Here is an 18,275-nt window from a genome sequence, read left to right on the forward strand (position 1 = left end):
CCCCTCGGGCATTTGTGTAAATTGTGCAACTTAAAGTATTTTCTTAAGAGTTTTGTTGTGTGCTTAGCTCCCTGACTCATAAAGGGTTCAGGGTAGACTTGTTATAAATAAATATCCTTTTATTTTCATAACAACTTGTGTGGTGTCCTTTCACTTGGTGTTCAAGGGGTATATGTGATGGTATAACAGCTGGCTTAACACGCCCTCTAGAGTTTAGCCTAAAGACTGCTCTTGTCCATACTACTAGAATAGCTGGTCTATAAGGTTGACTTACAACCAATCATCAATAAGGGTCGTTTGGAATGATACATAGTGATCACTAGAATAGTGAGCACTGCATATCAGGCCAACTTCTCACACCCTGCCCTTAGCAGCCAGTGCACAGACAATGGCCAGGAAGGGGGCCAATTAATGGCCCGCGCAGGGGTCCCTCCGTGGCTGCAGCAGAGGATAAAGGTCACGAGCGAAGAAAAGTCACCGCAGGGGTTGGAACAGGCCTTCGCACCTTGAACAATACACGGGCACACCCGCTTACACTGTGAAGTGACGAGTGTAGCCTGCCTGTCCCTGCAAGCGCGGCTCTTTTGCACTAGTGAAATTATGTATTTGTCTTGGTGAACGGTTGCATTGAACATGTTACGCTCAGTTTCACGGTACTTGTGCAAGGAAGCCCAAAACTGAAAAAATTAGCGCAGCAAGCCTGCCTATAGTGCTCCGAAGCCACAAAAGTGTGCCAAGAACTCTTACAAGAATTACAACTAATTTGAGTTGGGTTCCTATTTCTACCTTCTTATTAATACATCTAGGCATTTTAGAAGGGTGCGTAGGCCTTTTTAATAGCCACCAAATTACAATATTTCCTGAAAGAGTAAAACCAGACTCGATGTTAGAACTACATGAATTTGGATTTATTTAGCGTACAGTCCTGGGGTAACATAATAAAGGATGTTATTCAGAACCCTAAGTGTGGGTTAAAAGCGAGAGAAGCGGATGGAGAGACCTTCCATCGATTGTGTGCGCCCCGGAAGCTTTGGCTCTGGGGCAGGTCACTGTGAACCCGGCCCTTTCTCGCGAGATACTCTGCGCGGTGGAAAGTGCTGCAGCAGCTGTGTGAGATCTCCGGGTCACTGCAGCACGGCAAATACATACTATTACATCATACAACACTTCAGGGACAACTACGATGAAATGCTTAATTTGTGCGGGTGGTGGACACCGGCTTCAATTTTTGGGGATCAGCACTTCTTTTTCCAAATCAGACTTTACCTCAAAGCAGGGCAAGAAAGACGGATTAGGGAAAGAGATGGAGGCAGAAACATGTTAGGTGAATTGAGGGGAACCTGGGGTGAGAGGGAACCTGCATGAATGAGCTAAAGAGACAGTGCAGTATAGTGTTCGAAAGTGGCATGAGCGGGAATCGCTTTAGCAATCTCCTGCGGCAGGCTCCCAAAAAAAAGTCTATACCCTTTTAGAGACAGAAAGTCACACAAACAAGAAAGGCACTGGAACATGCATATCACATAGCAAAGATCGGAGGAAAAAAAAGAACCTAAAAGGCCCAACGTCAAGCCACTACATCACCCTTCCCCCAATGATGCACACAAGACATTCTACACAGTCTGAACTATGTGCGTTGTTCAAGAAATCAGTGCATCTCATTGTAGTTTAGTTTACTAACCTGGAAAATGGTGTTTAGAAGCTGGATCATCACCAATACTAGGTGATAGTTAAAGAAAATATATGCTGACCACCACCACACCTGTACTTCCTATGGTCACCTCTGCTGGAACTACAGGTCACAGTCGCTCTATACGACTACTGGCCCAGTTACCTTCTCGTGCAATGCAGAGCACACTACGTTTGCTATGCACACTCCCGAAATGTTATAAATTAATTAAATATGAGTGAGAAATATTTTCTCTGCTGATGCAAAGGCCTTCATGGCCCCGAAAGGCAAAGACTGGAAATTACCTATGAAAGTGGCATGCCGCAGCTGGGTAACAATCTGTGCAAATTCCAGGAAACACTGATGATGACTGATGCTTGTGGCCAGTCAGCAGGGAACGATGCTGGTAATGGAGGGTGGGTGTGTATTGGAATGAGCGCGAGGTGTGCGTCTTGTCTGTGCTGATAAGCAGCGAGCGTGGGGAGGAGGGAAGGGTTGGGAAAAGCAGCAGCGAGGAGAGAGGGCTGTAGTTGCCAGGAGATGCGGATGTCACCTTGCATGATTTCCAAGACAAGCATCAGCCTGCTGTCAGTTTAGTTCCGTCGCTCGCCCAACAGGGCAAGAAAACCGGCTCAGATGCCTTATGACTTCCCAGCCATATCAATACAGGAACACTAAGAAAACAAGCCAAAATGTACCTAGCAGATCGTAAAGTAAGGAAAATCTTGAGCAATTTATTTCAAACAAGCACTGGTAAAGTCAAAGTAGCTTTTGTGTCAGAGAAGCACGTGTTATTCAGCAGTACGTGTTGCCAAAACCTGCCCAAAGAAGATCTTACAACGAAATATCTTGGACCACAGTGCCATAAATAAGCTGAGAGGCAGAAGAACTCTCAAAGTAGTATTATAAAATCGAGTCAGAAGGTAACGTTTGTACTTTAACTGGTGATCTTAAAAAGCACACACTGCAAAATATTAGTTAATTCTTTGCACAAAGGGAATGTGTTTGTGTTTCTCTTAAGCCTCTGTCCTAACAAGTTTCATTTACGGCATTTGTGAAAAAATGCATCCACGTGTGATCAATGAACAGTCTTTAACGCAGGCAAAACCATAGACACTGCACACACTTGCATGTAAATCTGCAAATAAAATGTTATCTTTACTGCACTGTAAATACATCAAAGAAAAGACGTTGGGTCTCAAGCACGGCCGGCCCGCTGTGAAAGCCTTTGACGGAGGGCATTGCTGTGGGGAGGGGGGAGGAGAAATGCGACACGGGGCGGAGCGGGGAGAGCGGCGAGTGTGAAGCAGCAGGGGCCTTTGAAGTGAAGCTAAGCTTCACTTCAAAGGAGTGGGAGGAGTGCTGCTGGGGAACAGATGGCGATTTGATGATTGGCACGCACATTTTACGTCAATGCGCTTGCGCATTGACCTAAAAGCGCACGGGTACAGCATCAAATCGCCAGTCTAGGTAAACCTTGTGGTAAACCTTGTTTAAGCGCCTATAGTCTCGCTCAATGCGCATGCCCATTGAGTGGCGAGACCTAAAAAGATGGCTGCTCAGGTGGTCCCAGAAGGATAATAACATTTATAAACGTTATCCGCTAATAGAATTAGCATTTACAAAACCTTTGAAATTTATTGAAAAAAAATATAGGTTTCACGCCTGATATAGTTAGTAATTAGCATTTAAAAAACCTTGCGAATTTACTGAAAAACCATAGGTTTCAAGCCTTATATAGTTAGGAATTAGTATTTAAAAAACCTTGCAAATTTCACTTAAAAAAACCATAGGTTTCAGGCCTTATATAGTTAGGAATTAGCATTTAAAAAACCTTGCAAATTCACTTAAAAAACCATAGGTTTCAGGCCTTATATAGTTAGGAATTAGCATTTTAAAAACCTTGCAAATTCACTTAAAAAACCATAGGTTTCAGGCCTTATATAGTTAGGAATTAACATTTAAAAAACCATTGAAATTGCTCCTATATAGTTAGTTGTACCAACGAACAAGTTACTTACCTTCGGTAAAGCTTTTTCTGGTAGATACAATATCTGCCTGTGGATTCCTCACCTTGTGAATATCCCCTTGCGTCAGCAACATTCGGAAATTCTTTTTGTAGCTTCACGCCGACGTGGATCCGGACGTCACAGAGGCACGGCACCGCTCGCGTCTCCGCTGACGTCACCGACGCCTATAACAGGCCCACGCCGGCATGATGACATCAGTTCCACCCTTTTTTCCGTGCCTTCGAGGCACACGGACGGACCGATGACAGTAGACATATACACAGTATACGCAGTATAGAAATCAAGGTAACACACACAGTGTGAAGCAAATGCAATAAAACATTTGAATAAACAACTCTTTGACAATAAAATAATACATTAAAGAAACTCTGGCATAGAAGAGTGGACAACGGGGAGGCGGGTGGGTCAGTGAGGAATCCAAAGGCAGATATTGTATCTACCAGAAAAAGCGTTACCGAAGGTAAGTAACTTGTTCTTCTGATAGATACATCTGCCGTGTGGATTCCTCACCTTGTGAATAGAGTCCCACAGCAGTCCCCGCTCCCGGAGGAGGGTGTCCACTCTTCTAGACCAAGAAATCCTGAAGGACAGAGCGCGCAAAATGACCGTCCCTCCTCACTTCGGAATCCAAGCAGTAATGCTTGGCGAACGTGTGGAGGGAAGACCAAGTTGCCGCTCTACAAATATCCTCTAAAGGCACACCTCTAGCCAATGCAGAGGTCGAAGACTTAGCTCTAGTAGAATGAGCCCTTATACCCTCTGGTGGTTCCTTAAGGGCCAAAGAGTAGCAGATCTTAATGCAGAGGACGATCCATCTCGACAAAGTCCTCTTATGGACCGCTCTTCCTTTCTTACAGCCAGCAAAGCCAATAAAGAGCTGGTCATCCAAGCGACAGTCTTTAGTCCTGTCCAAGTAAAAAGACACCGCCCTCTTGGGGTCAAGAAGGTGTAATCTCTCCTCCTCCTTGGAAGGGTGTGGGGGAGGATAAAAAGTAGGAAGGGTAATGGATTGACCAAGGTGGAAAGGAGTCACCACCTTTGGCAGAAAAGCAGCCCTGGTCCTAAGAACCATTCCATTAGCATGAATGGACAGGAATGGGGGCTTGGAACTAAGAGCTTGAAGCTCACTTACCCTCCTTGCCGAGGTTATTGCAACGAGGAAAACTGTTTTGAAAGTCAGGAGCCTCATAGGACATCTGTGAAGAGGCTCAAAGGGAGCACCCATTAAAAATGTCAAAACTAGATTCAAATCCCACTGAGGCACAATAAAAGGGACAGGAGGGGACCTATTAGTGAGGCCCTTCAAAAACCTCAAAACTATAGGAGATTTAAGCAGAGAAGGCTGGTCAGGCAAACAGATAAACGCCGACAGCGCTGAAAGATAACCCTTCACCGTGGCAACAGCAAGCCCCTGCTGTGCCAGAGAAAGGGCAAACTGGAGAACATCAGATAAATGGGCCCTCAAAGGGTCTATGGACTTCTCCCTGCACCAAACAACAAACTTAGACCACCTATAAGAATAGATGGACTTAGTGGAGTCACGCCTGGCTGACAAAATGACATCCACCACATTGTGAGGGAGAGAAAAAGAAATCAGGTTGCCCCGTTTAATCTCCAGGCATGAAGGTGTAATGTCTGGAGGTGGGGGTGTAGAACCTGCCCCTCCATCTGAGAGAGGAGATCTACCCTGTGAGGGAGACGGAGCGGCGGGTGAGAGGAGAGGTGGAGAAGGTCTTAGTACCACACCCTTCTTGGCCAATCCGGGGCAATCAATATGACTCGGGCCCGGCCTAGGCGAATTTTCCTCAGAACCCGAGGAATCAAAGGTATGGGAGGAAACGCGTAAAGGAGTTGCGAGCTCCAACTCAACTGAAACGCGTCCCCCAAGGCTCCTTGCATCGGATACTGGAGACTGCAGAATGACAGGCAGTGAGCATTCTCGTGAGTAGCGAATAGGTCCACCCGAGGAGTCCCCCACATCCGAAAGATGTCGTGAACTACCTCTGGATGGAGCCTCCACTCGTGATCGGCAGAGAACTGCAGACTGAGACTGTCTGCACGAACGTTCTGAACCCCGGCCAGATGATTTGCCATCAGACAAATCTAATGGTCCTGAACCCAGGACCAGAGACGCAGAGCCTCTCTGCAGAGACACTGCGACCCTACACCCCCCTGCTTGTTGACGTACCACATCGCGGTCGTGTTGTCCGTCAGGACCTGAACAGACTGACCGCGAAGGGAAGGGAGGAAGGCCTTGAGCGCCAGACGTATCGCCCGCAACTCTAGAAGGTTGATATGAAGCAACCTTTCCTCTGGAGACCAAAGACCTTTGACCTCCAGGTCCCCCAGATAAGCACCCCACCCGAGAGTGGACGCATCCGAAATCACTGTGGCAACCGATGGAGGAATCTGAAAAGGCTTCCCTTGAGACAGATTGCCTTCCACGCTCCACCAAGACAGATCCGCTGCAGTTTCTCCGGAGATCTTCACAGACTCCCTGAGATCTCCGTTGTGCTGATACCACTGCCTGCGGAGGCACCACTGGAGCGCCCTCATATGCCAGCGTGCATGGTTGACCAACAGAATGCATGAAGCCATCAGACCGAGCAGGCGAAGGACCTTCAGGACTGGAACGACCGCTCCATTGTAAAACAAAGGAATCATCTCCTGTATGTCGCGAATCCTTTGAGGGGGAGGGAATGCACGACACACAGTAGTGTCCAGTACCGCACCTATGAACAGGTTGCGCTGTGAGGGCACCAGGTGAGACTTGGGTACATTTATCGAAAAACCCAACCTGTGCAACAACTGAGTTGTCTCCTGCAGGTGATGGAGCACCTTCTCCGGCGACTCCGCTTTGATCAGCCAGTCGTCTAGATACCGAAACACATGTATCCCCGTTCTCCTGAGATGAGCTGCCACCACTGCCAGCACCTTGGTGAAGACTTGAGGCGCAGTAGTAAGTACAAACGGTAGGACCACAAACTGGTAGTGTTGTGACCCAACCGTAAAACGGAGATACTTTCTGTGCGACTTCAAGATAGGAATATGAAAATACGCATCCTCCAAGTCGATCGACACCATCCAGTCTTCTTCCAGCAGCGCTTGAAGAACCTGTGGAAGAGTGAGCATCTTGAACTTCTCCTGTTTCAGGTAAAGGTTCAAGATCCTGAGATCCAGGATTGGCCGAAGCCTGCCATCTTTCTTGGGGATCAGGAAATACCGGGAGTAGCACCCCTGACCCCTTTCCTGCTCTGGAACCACCTCTATCGCACCTTTTCGGAACAGAGCCAGGACTTCTTCCTGCAGGAGAAGCAGGTGGTCCTCCGAGCAATAACCCTGGCAAGGAGGGTAATTGGGAGGGAATTCCTGGAAAGGAAGTGCATACCCATTCTCTACAAGATTGAGAACCCAAAGATCCGATGTTATTAATTCCCAATCTTGCAGAAAATGAGTAAGCCGACCCCCCACTGGGCCCACATGATCCGGAATGGCGGATCTAGGGCTGCTTTGCTGCGTTGGTCGGGGGTTGGGAAGGAGAGGAGGAGGAGGAGGAGGAAGTTTGACGACCTCTAGGGCGGCATCTTTGCCTGCCCCTGTATGACTTATACAGCGTATTCTGCTGCTGTTGAAGCTGCTGCTAGGATGGTCTGTACGAACGAAAGGAAGATCTTCCAAACCCCCTGAAGCGTCTACCAGTAGTACCTCTGGAATGAAGACCCAAAGATTTTGCAGTGGCCCTACTGTCCTTAAAACGTTCCAAGGCAGCATCAGCCTTCTTGCCAAACAATCCTGAGCCATCAAAAGGCAAGTCCATCAAAACAGACTGGACGTCTGCAGAGAACTCCGATGATTTAAGCCAGGCAGCCCTCCTAGTGGCCACGGAGGAGCCCATGACCCTTGCCACCGAATCAGCAGTGTCCAGACCACTCTGAATCACCTGTCTGGCAGCCGCTTGAGTGTCTGATATCACTTCCTGAAAATCCTTCCAGTCATCCTCAGGAATTTTCGGAATCAGCTGCTTGACAGAATCCATCAAGGCATGGATATACCTTCCCATCAAACACGTCGCGTTGGTTGACTTTAACGCCATACTGGCTGATGAGAAAACCTTCTTGGCACTCTGATCTTGCTTTCTGGATTCTTTATCCCCAGGAACCTGTGGAAAAGCCCCAGCAGATTTCTTTGAGCAGGCAGCTTGCACCACCAAACTCTCAGGCAAGGGATGAGTTGATAAAAATGCAGGGTCCTCAGGAGCAGCTCTGTATCTCCTCGCCACTGTCCTAGAAACTGCAGGAGCAGATAAAGGTTTCTTCCAAACCTCATAGATGGGCTCAGATAAGGCCTCGTTGAAGGGTAACATAGGTTCAATAACTGACGAGGGTGAATGAAGAACCTCAGTTAAAATATTAGGTTTATAATCAGCAGTGGGCAGAGTAATATTCAATAAACTCGCTGCTTTTTTTATAACGGTGTGATAAGGCACCACATCCTTCGATGGAACATTTGACACTGAAGCCAATTCCCATTCAGGGGACAGTTCAAGCCCACTGGCCTCACACAAGTCTTCAAAAGGATCCTCAGAATCCTGTAACTCCCCTTCTTCAGTATCTGAATAATGATATCTTTCCTCTTCCAGAAGTCTCTGGGCCTTTCTCCGAGATCTTTCCTTCATAGCCGAAGTCAACGGATTCGGAATCGACTCCGACGGGTTCGGTGCCGGCGTCGAACCCGAAGTCGGAAGAGGTTTTTCAATACGAGGTCGGGCAGAATCCTGCCTCGGAGTCGTAGGCATCGGCGTCGATGAGACTGGCGTCGACGGAGTCGGCGTCGTGCGCTTCGGCGTCGACAACACCGGTGGTGTCGGAAAATGCCAATGCGGTGGTATAGCCGGCATAAAAGGCATAAAGGGCGCAGGGGCGTAAGCCTGGGGAATACCCAAGTTGAATGCCATAGGACCCGTGGGACCAACAGGTGCACCAGACGGGAACATTGCCCTAGAATAGACACCAAACATGGCGTTCAGGAACTGAGAAGGATCCTGACCTGGAGCTGGAAATTCAGTATATGGATCTCTGGGTCGTTCCTGAAGAGGTGGAGTCGAAACGACGTCGGCCTCTTCACCGAGTCCAGGAACCGGGGTCGACGAACCCGCAGGCATCGGAACCTCGACTTCACCAGCCCCCTGCTCCTCACCTTCATCCTCCTGACCAGAAGGATTGGATGGAACCGGAGAATGGACCTGCTTCTGAGATTCGGGTGAATCCGGATGTGAAGCCTCACCAACAGAGTTATGTTCTGACTCCGAAACCTCCACTTCCTTACTCAGAAGTTTGACCTGGGACTTCGGTCTTGAACTAGAGTCCTTTCCGGAGTGATGACGTGACTCATGGCTCCTCTTCTTATGTTTCTTCCTCGAAGACTTCGAAGCGTGAGCCGAAGACGACTCCGAGCGTGACCTCGAACGAGACCTCGACCGACGAGTTCGAGACTTCGAAGACTTTTTAACTTTCTTATTTTTAAGTTTTGCCACAAGGAGTTTCGTCTCTCTTTCTCTTAGCGCCTTCGGAGTCATCTTCTTGCAGCAAGGACAGTCCTCTACGTCATGGTCGGAACTTAAACACCAAACACAGCATTCATGAGGATCGGTGATAGACATAGTCTTGCCACATTCGCCACAAGCCTTAAATCCAGTTTTCTTCGACGACATTTGGAAGAATATGAAGATAGACACAATAAAAGGATAATAGTAACAAAGTTACTGTAAAGCTACAGTACGATCCCTGAAAACCGTTAGCGTCGCCGACGCGGAAAAAAGGGAACTGATGTCATCACGCCGGCGTGGGCCTATAGGCGTCGGTGACATCAGCGGAGTCGCGAGCGATGCCGTGCCTCTGTGACGTCCGGATCCACGTCGGCATGAAGCTACAAAAAGAATTTCCGAATGTTGCTGACGCAAGGGGATATTCACAAGGTGAGGAATCCACACGGCAGATGTATCTATCAGAATATATTTCGCTCACCCGCAATCCACTGCTGAAGACGTCACATATTACATCATTCATGACATGGTCAGTGATATCACTGATGACATCACTGATATATATATATATATATATATATATATATATATATATATATATATATATATATATATATATATATCCACGTACCAACAGTAATGCAGTGATTGAATGGCTGCAACCTGAGAGAAAAGTTGAGACCGCCATTTTGTGAATCTAGGCAGTTCCTGTGAGGGGGATATAAGGTATCCTGACCCCTTTAGAATGATGGAGGGGTCTGGGAGGGACCCCTCTTGGGCAAGAAATTGTCCAAAAACGTATTTTTTTGTGCATGCGAGGATCCACAGTGTGACCTCCTTGTGAATCTGTAGCAGATCTGCGGATCCACACCCCAATTAAAAAACACATACACCCACTCACAGACTCAAACACATACTCTCTCACACATCCACATACACAACAACTCACACACACAGTCCTAAATCCATACAGCCTCCCACACAGGCACACACTCACTCACAGACCCACCCAAGTACTCACACACCCAGAAAACCACTCATATACTCATACAGCCCCTCACATACCCACTCAGATACCCATACAGCCACTCACATCCATTTACACACTCATACAGTCATTCACACAACCAATTACAGACCCAGAGAACCACTCATACATCTACCCACAGACCCACACAGGCACTCACACACCCACATACACACTCATACAGCTAGTGACACACCCACTAACAGACTGACTCATCCACTTGCACACCCACTAAAATAACCAGCACATATTCACATACACACACACTCACACAACCAATAACACATCCATACAAGCAGTCACACGCCCATTCAGAGACCCATAAAACCACTCGTACACAGATCCACACACCCATTGAGCCACTCACAAACCTACTTACAGACCAACATAGGCACTCACACACCCATTCACACACCAACGTACATAGACATTTTAGGGCATGGGCAAAGTGGGCCCTGGGCCCCAGCTTTTCAGGGGACCCACTGACAGAGCCAGCTCTGTTCTGTGGAGAGCTTGTCCTAATGACCTTTAATAGTTCTTAAATAGATTGTTTTAGATTCTGTCTGCTTTTCATTTATTTTTGATGTGATGATGTGTTTGCCTTTTACAGACATTTTGCAGAGAAATATGTGTTTATGTTTCATGTAACAGCCATAAAAAGTTTCTTAAAGATCAAAACAGGACCTCACATATGATAAATGGGAGGATGGCACAGCTATTAATTGCAGTAATATTAGTGAGCTGCTGCTGTGTTACAATATTGAAAACACACATCAATATCCCTAAGTATTAGATGTAAAATATTTAGGATTTGGACGAGTGTGACTGTGCACTGTCAGTGACCTGACCAAAGAGGGCATGAAACAGTTTAAATTGGATCATAAATTCAAGCTGTTACGAACAAGGGCCCCCTAAATCTTTTTGGCCCAGTGCCCCCAAAATCCTTAAGATGTCCCTGTCAACATACACACTTATACAGCCAGTCAAACGCCCACTCGCAGACCCATAAAACCACTAACAGACCAACTCAGCCACTCACACATGCACTCACACACCCACTTACAGACCCACAAAACCACTCACACACTCACTCACGCACTCAGAGACCCAGAAAACTACTCACACACCCAGTCAGATACCTATACACTCACACATCCACTAACACACTCATACACCCATGCGCCCATGCAGCTATTCACACACTCACTCACAGACCCACAAAGCCACTCATACACCCACTCACAGATCCAATTAGCAATAAACGCAGGTGACCTCCTCCCCCATAAAATGTGATGCGCCCACAGGGATAAGGTCCCGGTGGATGAAATGGGCCGGGGGCACTTGTGCCCCCTCTCCAATAAAAACGGTGCTGGGGATGGGGTCTCTCGGGCTGAAATCAGCCTGTGGAGGGGAGCTTCACCTCTCGTGAGTCATGGCTCCTATCCACACTCACAATGGTGATAAATAGCATGTTAAACTGTGCATTTGCAGAGAGCGAGAGTGTGTTTGTGTGTCTGTGTGTACGTGTGTTTTTTAAAAGTGTTTCATAGCACCCCAAAACTGGTGTTGACAAATAACAAAGATGCCTAGTCTTGCTTTCACCTCATCTTTTTTAACTCCACCCTACACTCTTTTTTATCCCTTATCTGCCTTTCTCTTTCTTATTCTTGGTCAAAGTGTGATGGTGAAAAATAAGTTACGGTCACCAAAAATGAGTGCCAGTGACCACCACACCTGCACAAATTAAGTACTTGAAGTGTAGCTCTTGTTCTTTACCTCTTGGTAGTATGTTGCTGCCTGTTCAAAGTTCTCATTGAGTTCAGCTTCCCGTGCAAAGTGTCGCAGCTGCTCGGAGTCCAAGAAGGAGGGCGGGGGTGGACAAGCACTGTCATCGGTTAACATCTGTTAAATGAAAATAAGGAATCGACTTTTGATATCTGTGTTCCTGAGCAGAGTAATAAAAGTTAAGCTCACTGAGGTAATTCTTGAGCAGGGGAAAATGCCTCAAGTGCATCAACCTGCAAGTCTTTGACATCAATCATGACTACACTTTCTTGATTCAGGGCACATACCAGTATCCCTTCAGTTGGATATTGTAGGGCAACACATGGGCTTAAAAACAAAATGCTGCCCCATCTACCTCGTGAATCATTCCAACTTAAGCCCTAGTGGTGTACCAATGGCCTGTTCTTACCAAATGAGGCTAATACCTGTTCTGAGATACTAGCTGTACAGGTCAGAGAGAAGAAACGTACCATGGTCTATGGTAAGGAACAATTGTCATTTTCCAGACCCATGGTTTGAGAGCAAAGAGGATTAATAAACAGCCTGGTCTACTGGCAGTCAGGGTTTAACCTACTTGTTGGTTTAAAACAGAGAAAATCCCTGGAATACTTTGAAGTAGACTCTTCCCCAAGAATCTGCAGTGCTCAAATTAAGTTTAAATGTATAGGGACATATATAGTGTGAAGCCACCTGTTAAGCAATAGAGGAACTGCTTAGTGGAAATTGAGGTGCAGAGTGTCAGTAGAGGGTATGAGAAGGGTGTTGTTGAGGTAGCAAGAATTAGATTAGGGTCTGGAGGCAGGGCTGCATGTTCTGGACCCATGGTGAATGGCCTGCCATAGGTCAATTAATAAGGGGTGGGAAAGCAACACGCCCCTCCCACCGGAGTGATTTAGACTGTAGTAATTACACTCTGGAACAGAGAAAACGGCGGGGGATATATTCTAGCTCCCTCTCATGACAGCTCTGAAACTAAGAATTCGGTGCTACATTAGGAATCTGTGCAGTGATTTTTACCAGCTACCTCTCCCACAGAGCTTTAGAATAAGCAGTGCTTTTCTCAGACAGGTGACATGCGTACAATGGGACTGGGACATCCCAAAGTGTTGTGGAAGCAAGGGGCGACTGTGCAGTGTACAAGGTATGTGGTACATCTGCGGAGCCTGGTCAGCTACATAATGTGGATCAGTGTCTGCATCGCATTCCTGGCTAGTCCTCACAGAAGTGGGAGTTATGCAAAACAAGCACAGAACCAATTTCCTAGCAATGTTTGACCTAAAGGTGAAAACGTCAGGGGAAACATTGAACTGGTCTGAGCATCAAAGAACAGATGAAGAAGGCCGCAGCACAAAGAGTGCAAAATCAGCAGAGAATATCAGTGGAGCTCCTGTCTCTCTCCACCTGATTTAGAGCCACGTGCATCTGATCCACCAGGTAGACATAGAGGTCACTCAGAAATGATTGCAGCTTGTCGGGATCCTCAAATGCAGTTGTTTTCATGTATTTCTCTCGCACTATCTTCACCACAGCATGCTACACAAAATAAAGGAAAAGACAATTATGGAATAGCTCAGTAATAGGCAGTATCAAACTTCACACACTGCAAAAGTCAATCATCAAACCTCCTTAATCCTTGTAAAACCTCTTAAACATGTATTAAATACTCTATGCTCAGATGGTAGAACAGGGCAAATAATGACAAAAAGGTATTTGTCTATATTTTCGAATGTTATGATTTACATTGGTCTATTGTTAGTGCACCAATTAAGCAAACATTTTGCTATCTGGGTTTCCAGATTATGTGAGTAAAATATTCAAAATTAATCATGAATATTTACTGAAATATAGCAAAATGTTTTTTAAAGATGGGGCATCAATAATAGTTTTGAGAAGTAAAGAGAACAGGTGAAAATAAAGGGTAGTAGATGATGGATGGAAGGTAATAGTGAAGGAGGGAAAGAGGCTGAGCATGATTAAGTGAAAGAGAAAAAAGGACTTAGATAATAATAGTTAGGGAGAGTAGGAAGGAGTAAGGGAAAGAAGGAAGGGGGAAAAAGGTTGAATTAGAGATAGAATTAAATAGTAAGGGAAGGAAAAGACAGACTGACTTAAAATTGAAAAAGAACTGGAAGCAAAAGAAGTAGTAAGGAGGCAAGAAAAGAGTTGTGATGGATGGAAAGAAGGATGTAGGGAGAGAAAGAAGGAAGATGGAAGGAAACAAAATAAAAGGAGTAAGTGGAGGAGTCAGAGAAGGAAACAGGGGGGTGGAGTGAAGAGGTTAATGGGTATGGCAAGCAAAAAAGGGAAGCATAGAAGAAAAGGAGTTAGGAAAGAAGAAATGACTTGCCTATAAAGTTTTAATTACTTACCAGTAATTCCATTACCCTGAGTCCATTCTTCCTTGTACTACTCCATGTTCTGTTCCAGGAGGCCTACTCACATTGTAAAGGCAGTCTACCAATCTGCAGACAACAATCAAAATATCATCTGTAGCCTGCCTCGCCTCTTCCAAGCGTATAATAGGACTTTCCACCCCAGCACATTCTGATATATTTCAGCTAATATAAAATAGAACATCCTTTAAACCCATAATTTGGCCAGACTGGCCAATCTGCGGGATGGTGGGAATAACGATTAAGGCAAGGAAACATGGACTTAGAGTAATGGAATTACCAGCATGTAATTAAAACATTACCTCTTCATTCTCTCCCTCACTCTTGCCCTTACTCTATGAGGACTACTCAAGCTTAAGAAGCCAAGAGGACTGGAAAATGAAATGACTTTGCACAAATTACTACAAACTATGATTTAATATGAGTAAAAACTCTAACACATATTATATCATAGAAGAGAGAATTTCTTTACCAAACACATCTACAGGGCGAGCACCATGTCAAAGTCCATAATGCTTGACAGAAGCCAAAAGAAAGGGTCAAGGTGCAGCCCTACAGATCTTGGCACACAAAGCCCCTTGAAGGAGTCATGCCTTTTATAGATCTTCCCTGAAACCCTAAATGACAAATAAGAAAACAAGTTACTTACCTGTAACTTTGGTTCCCCAGTATTGGTAACTTTCATAGATTCCCATGCTTTGTATCATTCCCCGTCGTCGGAATGGGAGCCTTGGTAAATAAAAAATACCATAGTAGTAAGCACAAAGTGAAAAAATAGGCCTAGGCCTCATCTCATTTTGTAGCTTATCCACCTCTTTTTGTAAAAGAGACCAAATTCTTGTAACAGCCAATCAGAGCAGCCTCACCCCACAGAACCTTCCTGAGAGAGCCTCAGAGCCTCAGATTTTCGTAGCCGTTGTGAACAGCAATATCACTGAACCTTAAGGCTGAGCTTTCCCAGGGGAGGAGGGTGGGCGCATGGGAATCTATGAAAGTTACCAATACTGGGGAACCAAAGTTACAGGTAAGTAACTTGTTTTCTTACCCCAGTATTGGAACTTTCATAGATTCCCACGCTTTGTTTCGGAATAGCTAGCAGTAAAGAGAAAGCATATTTTGTCATTTGTATATCTGTAAATGTCATACATAATCCTTATAAGAAAACAGATACACATTGGCAACACAAAGCAGAACAACTACAAGTAATACAAAATATGCAATACAGGAAGGCGGGATAGAAAGGAAAGCTCACTGACTTATTGAAAAAGATTCCTCAAAACCGCTTGGCCCACTGCCGCATCCTCTTTCACAGAAGAAGCCAAGCAGTAGTGGCGAGTGAAGGTGTGGACACTGCTCCATGTCGCCGCTCTACATATGTCCTTGATCGGGACACCTGAGAATAGAGCCACCGATGAAGCCATTGACCTCGTAGAATGAGCACGAATTGCTCGCTGAAGTGGCTTTCCCGCTTTTTGATGGCAAAACTGGATTGCACCTGATATCCAGCTGGAAATGCAGGATTTAGAAATCAGACAACCCTTTCTCGGAGCACTGTATGAAACAAAAAGCTGGGAAGACTTCCTGAACAGTTTCGTCCGCTCTAAGTAGAACTTGAGACATCTATGAATGTCCAAAGAATGTAACGCCCTCTCTGCTGGCGTAGAGGGGCGCGGGAAGAAGGTCTTTAAGATCACCGACTCATTGAGATGAAAGTCTGAGGGGAGCTTTGGAATAAATTTAGGATTTGTCCGCAGGATGAGAACATCACTCTTAAATTGTAGAAAGGTTTCCTCAATTGTGAAAGCCTGTAGCTCACTAACTCTTCTAGCCAATGTAAGGGCCAAGAGAAGACCCAGTTTCCAAGACACAAACTTCATGTCGGCCCTGTGAATAGGCTCAAACGGGGCCTTCATCAGATGTGACAGGACCAAATTCAGATGCCAGACTGGTGGTGGAGGCTGGACTGGAGGAAAAGCCCTGAACAAACCTTTCAGGAACTGTTTAACGATCCTCGCAGACCAAAGGGAAGGACCTGATGATGATCGTCTAAATCTAGAAATGGCCGCCAGATGTACCTTTATAGAAGAGTGAGCCAATCCAGATTTTGCAAGAGAAAGAATGTAAGGCAAGAGTTGGTGCGGTGCAGAAGTATATGGATGTAGACCTTGTCTCTAACACCAAAGGCAGAACCTCTTCCACTTCGCCCAATAGGTTTTATTAGTACTAGGCGCTCGGGTCTGGGCTAAAATGTCTCTACATTCTCCTGAAAGGTTCAAACCCTGGAATTCTCTGAACTCAGGAGCCACGCTGTCAATTGAAAGGACCTCAGGTCTGGATGCAGAACCTGTCCGTGAGCCATTGTTAATAGTGACGGAACAGCCGCAGTAGAATCGATTGATCTTGGGAGAGAAGAAGGAGTTCTGTGTACCAAAATTGCCTGGGCCATGCTGGTGCAATCAGAATCATTCTGCACGGCTCCGCCTTGAGCTTGTGGATCAGTCTCTGGATCAGCGGAATAGGTGGAAAGGCGTAAACAAATGCGCCGTACCAGGCTATCAAAAGCGCATTCCCCAAGGATACCTGATGGTGATCCCTGCTTGCGTAGCACTGGCATTTGGCATTCTGAGGAGTCGCAAACAGATCGATGGTTGGGGTCCCCCAACGTGAAAACAGTTCCTCCAGAATGGTTTGATCCAATTCCCATTCGTGGCTGATAGTCTTTTGGCGACTCAAAGCGTCCGCTGTGGCATTGAGTGTGCCTGCAAGATGCTCCGCTGAAAGAGTGATATTGTGTTGGATCACCCGATTCCACAGAGTCTGTGCTTCCTTTGAAAGGGTGCAGGATCTCGTCCCGCCCTGCTTGTTTATGTAGTGCATGGCCGTGGTGTTGTCTGTACGAACCAGCACTGAACGGTTGCGGATCCTTGGAAGGAAAGCCGGTAAGGCTAGACGGATGGCCATAAGTTCCAGTAGATTGATGTGGAACTTGACCTGGACTGTGCTCCAATGACCACTGACTTCCAGTTCTTGGAGGACCGCCCTCCACCCTTCCATGGAAGCATCTGTTGTCAACACCATGGGAGATGGTGGAAGTTGGAATGGCAAACCTACTGAAAGATTCTCTTTTAGTAACCGCCAGCTGCTTACTTTTGCATTCCAGGTGTGCTCACAATCTTGTCGTCGAAGGAGCCTGTTACCTGACGCCATTGCTTGTCCAGTTGTTCCTGCAGTGGACGCATTTGAAGCCTGCAGTGTGGTATCAATGGTATGCAGGATGATATCGATCCGAGAAGCGATTAGTATTGGCGAACTGACAGAAGATTTCTTGTGTGCAGGAGGCGAGCTGAGAGAATCAGTTTGGTCTGGCGCTCCTCCGAAGGGAAAGCCATGCAGCAATCCGTGTCTAGGATCGCACCCAAAAACCTCGCTGTCTTGGAGGGGCGCAAAATCGATTTCCCTTTGTTGAGCCAAAGGCCCAGCTGCTCGAACAGCTGACTGCAGCTCGTGACTGCCCTGGATGCTTCTTGGAATGAAGGAGCCTTTACCAGCCAATCGTCCAGGTATGGGAAGACTTCGAAAGACTGCCTCCTGAGTAAAGCTGCCACAGGAGCCAGTATCTTTGTAAAGATCCTTGGTGCGGACCGAAGACCAAAAGGCAGTACTCTGAATTGGAAATGGCTCTTGTCTACTTTGAATCGAAGATATTGCCTGTGAGCTGGATGAATGGGCACATGGAAATATGCATCCTCCAAATCTAGGGTTGCCATTTAGTCCCCTGGATTGAGAAGACGGAGAATGTCCTGAAGGGTGACCATCCTGGAGGACAACTTGA

The 18,275-nt window shown here is 46.3% G+C and overlaps 1 protein-coding gene across 1 annotated transcript in view; it reads right to left on the bottom strand.

Annotated features, from left to right (window-relative positions):
* Positions 1–18,275, bottom strand: part of CFAP70 (cilia and flagella associated protein 70) — a 1,103,282-nt gene that overhangs the window by 482,187 nt on the left and 602,820 nt on the right. The window contains exons 16-17 of the mRNA XM_086941320.1: positions 13,452–13,583; positions 12,042–12,167 (exon numbers count right to left, since the gene is read on the bottom strand). Coding sequence (XP_086797446.1) covers positions 12,042–12,167; positions 13,452–13,583 — 258 coding nt within the window. The remainder of the gene's footprint in view (positions 1–12,041; positions 12,168–13,451; positions 13,584–18,275) is intronic.

This window comes from Lissotriton vulgaris, chromosome 10 (assembly GCF_964263255.1).
Source record: "Lissotriton vulgaris chromosome 10, aLisVul1.2, whole genome shotgun sequence".
Taxonomy (NCBI): domain Eukaryota; kingdom Metazoa; phylum Chordata; class Amphibia; order Caudata; family Salamandridae; genus Lissotriton; species Lissotriton vulgaris.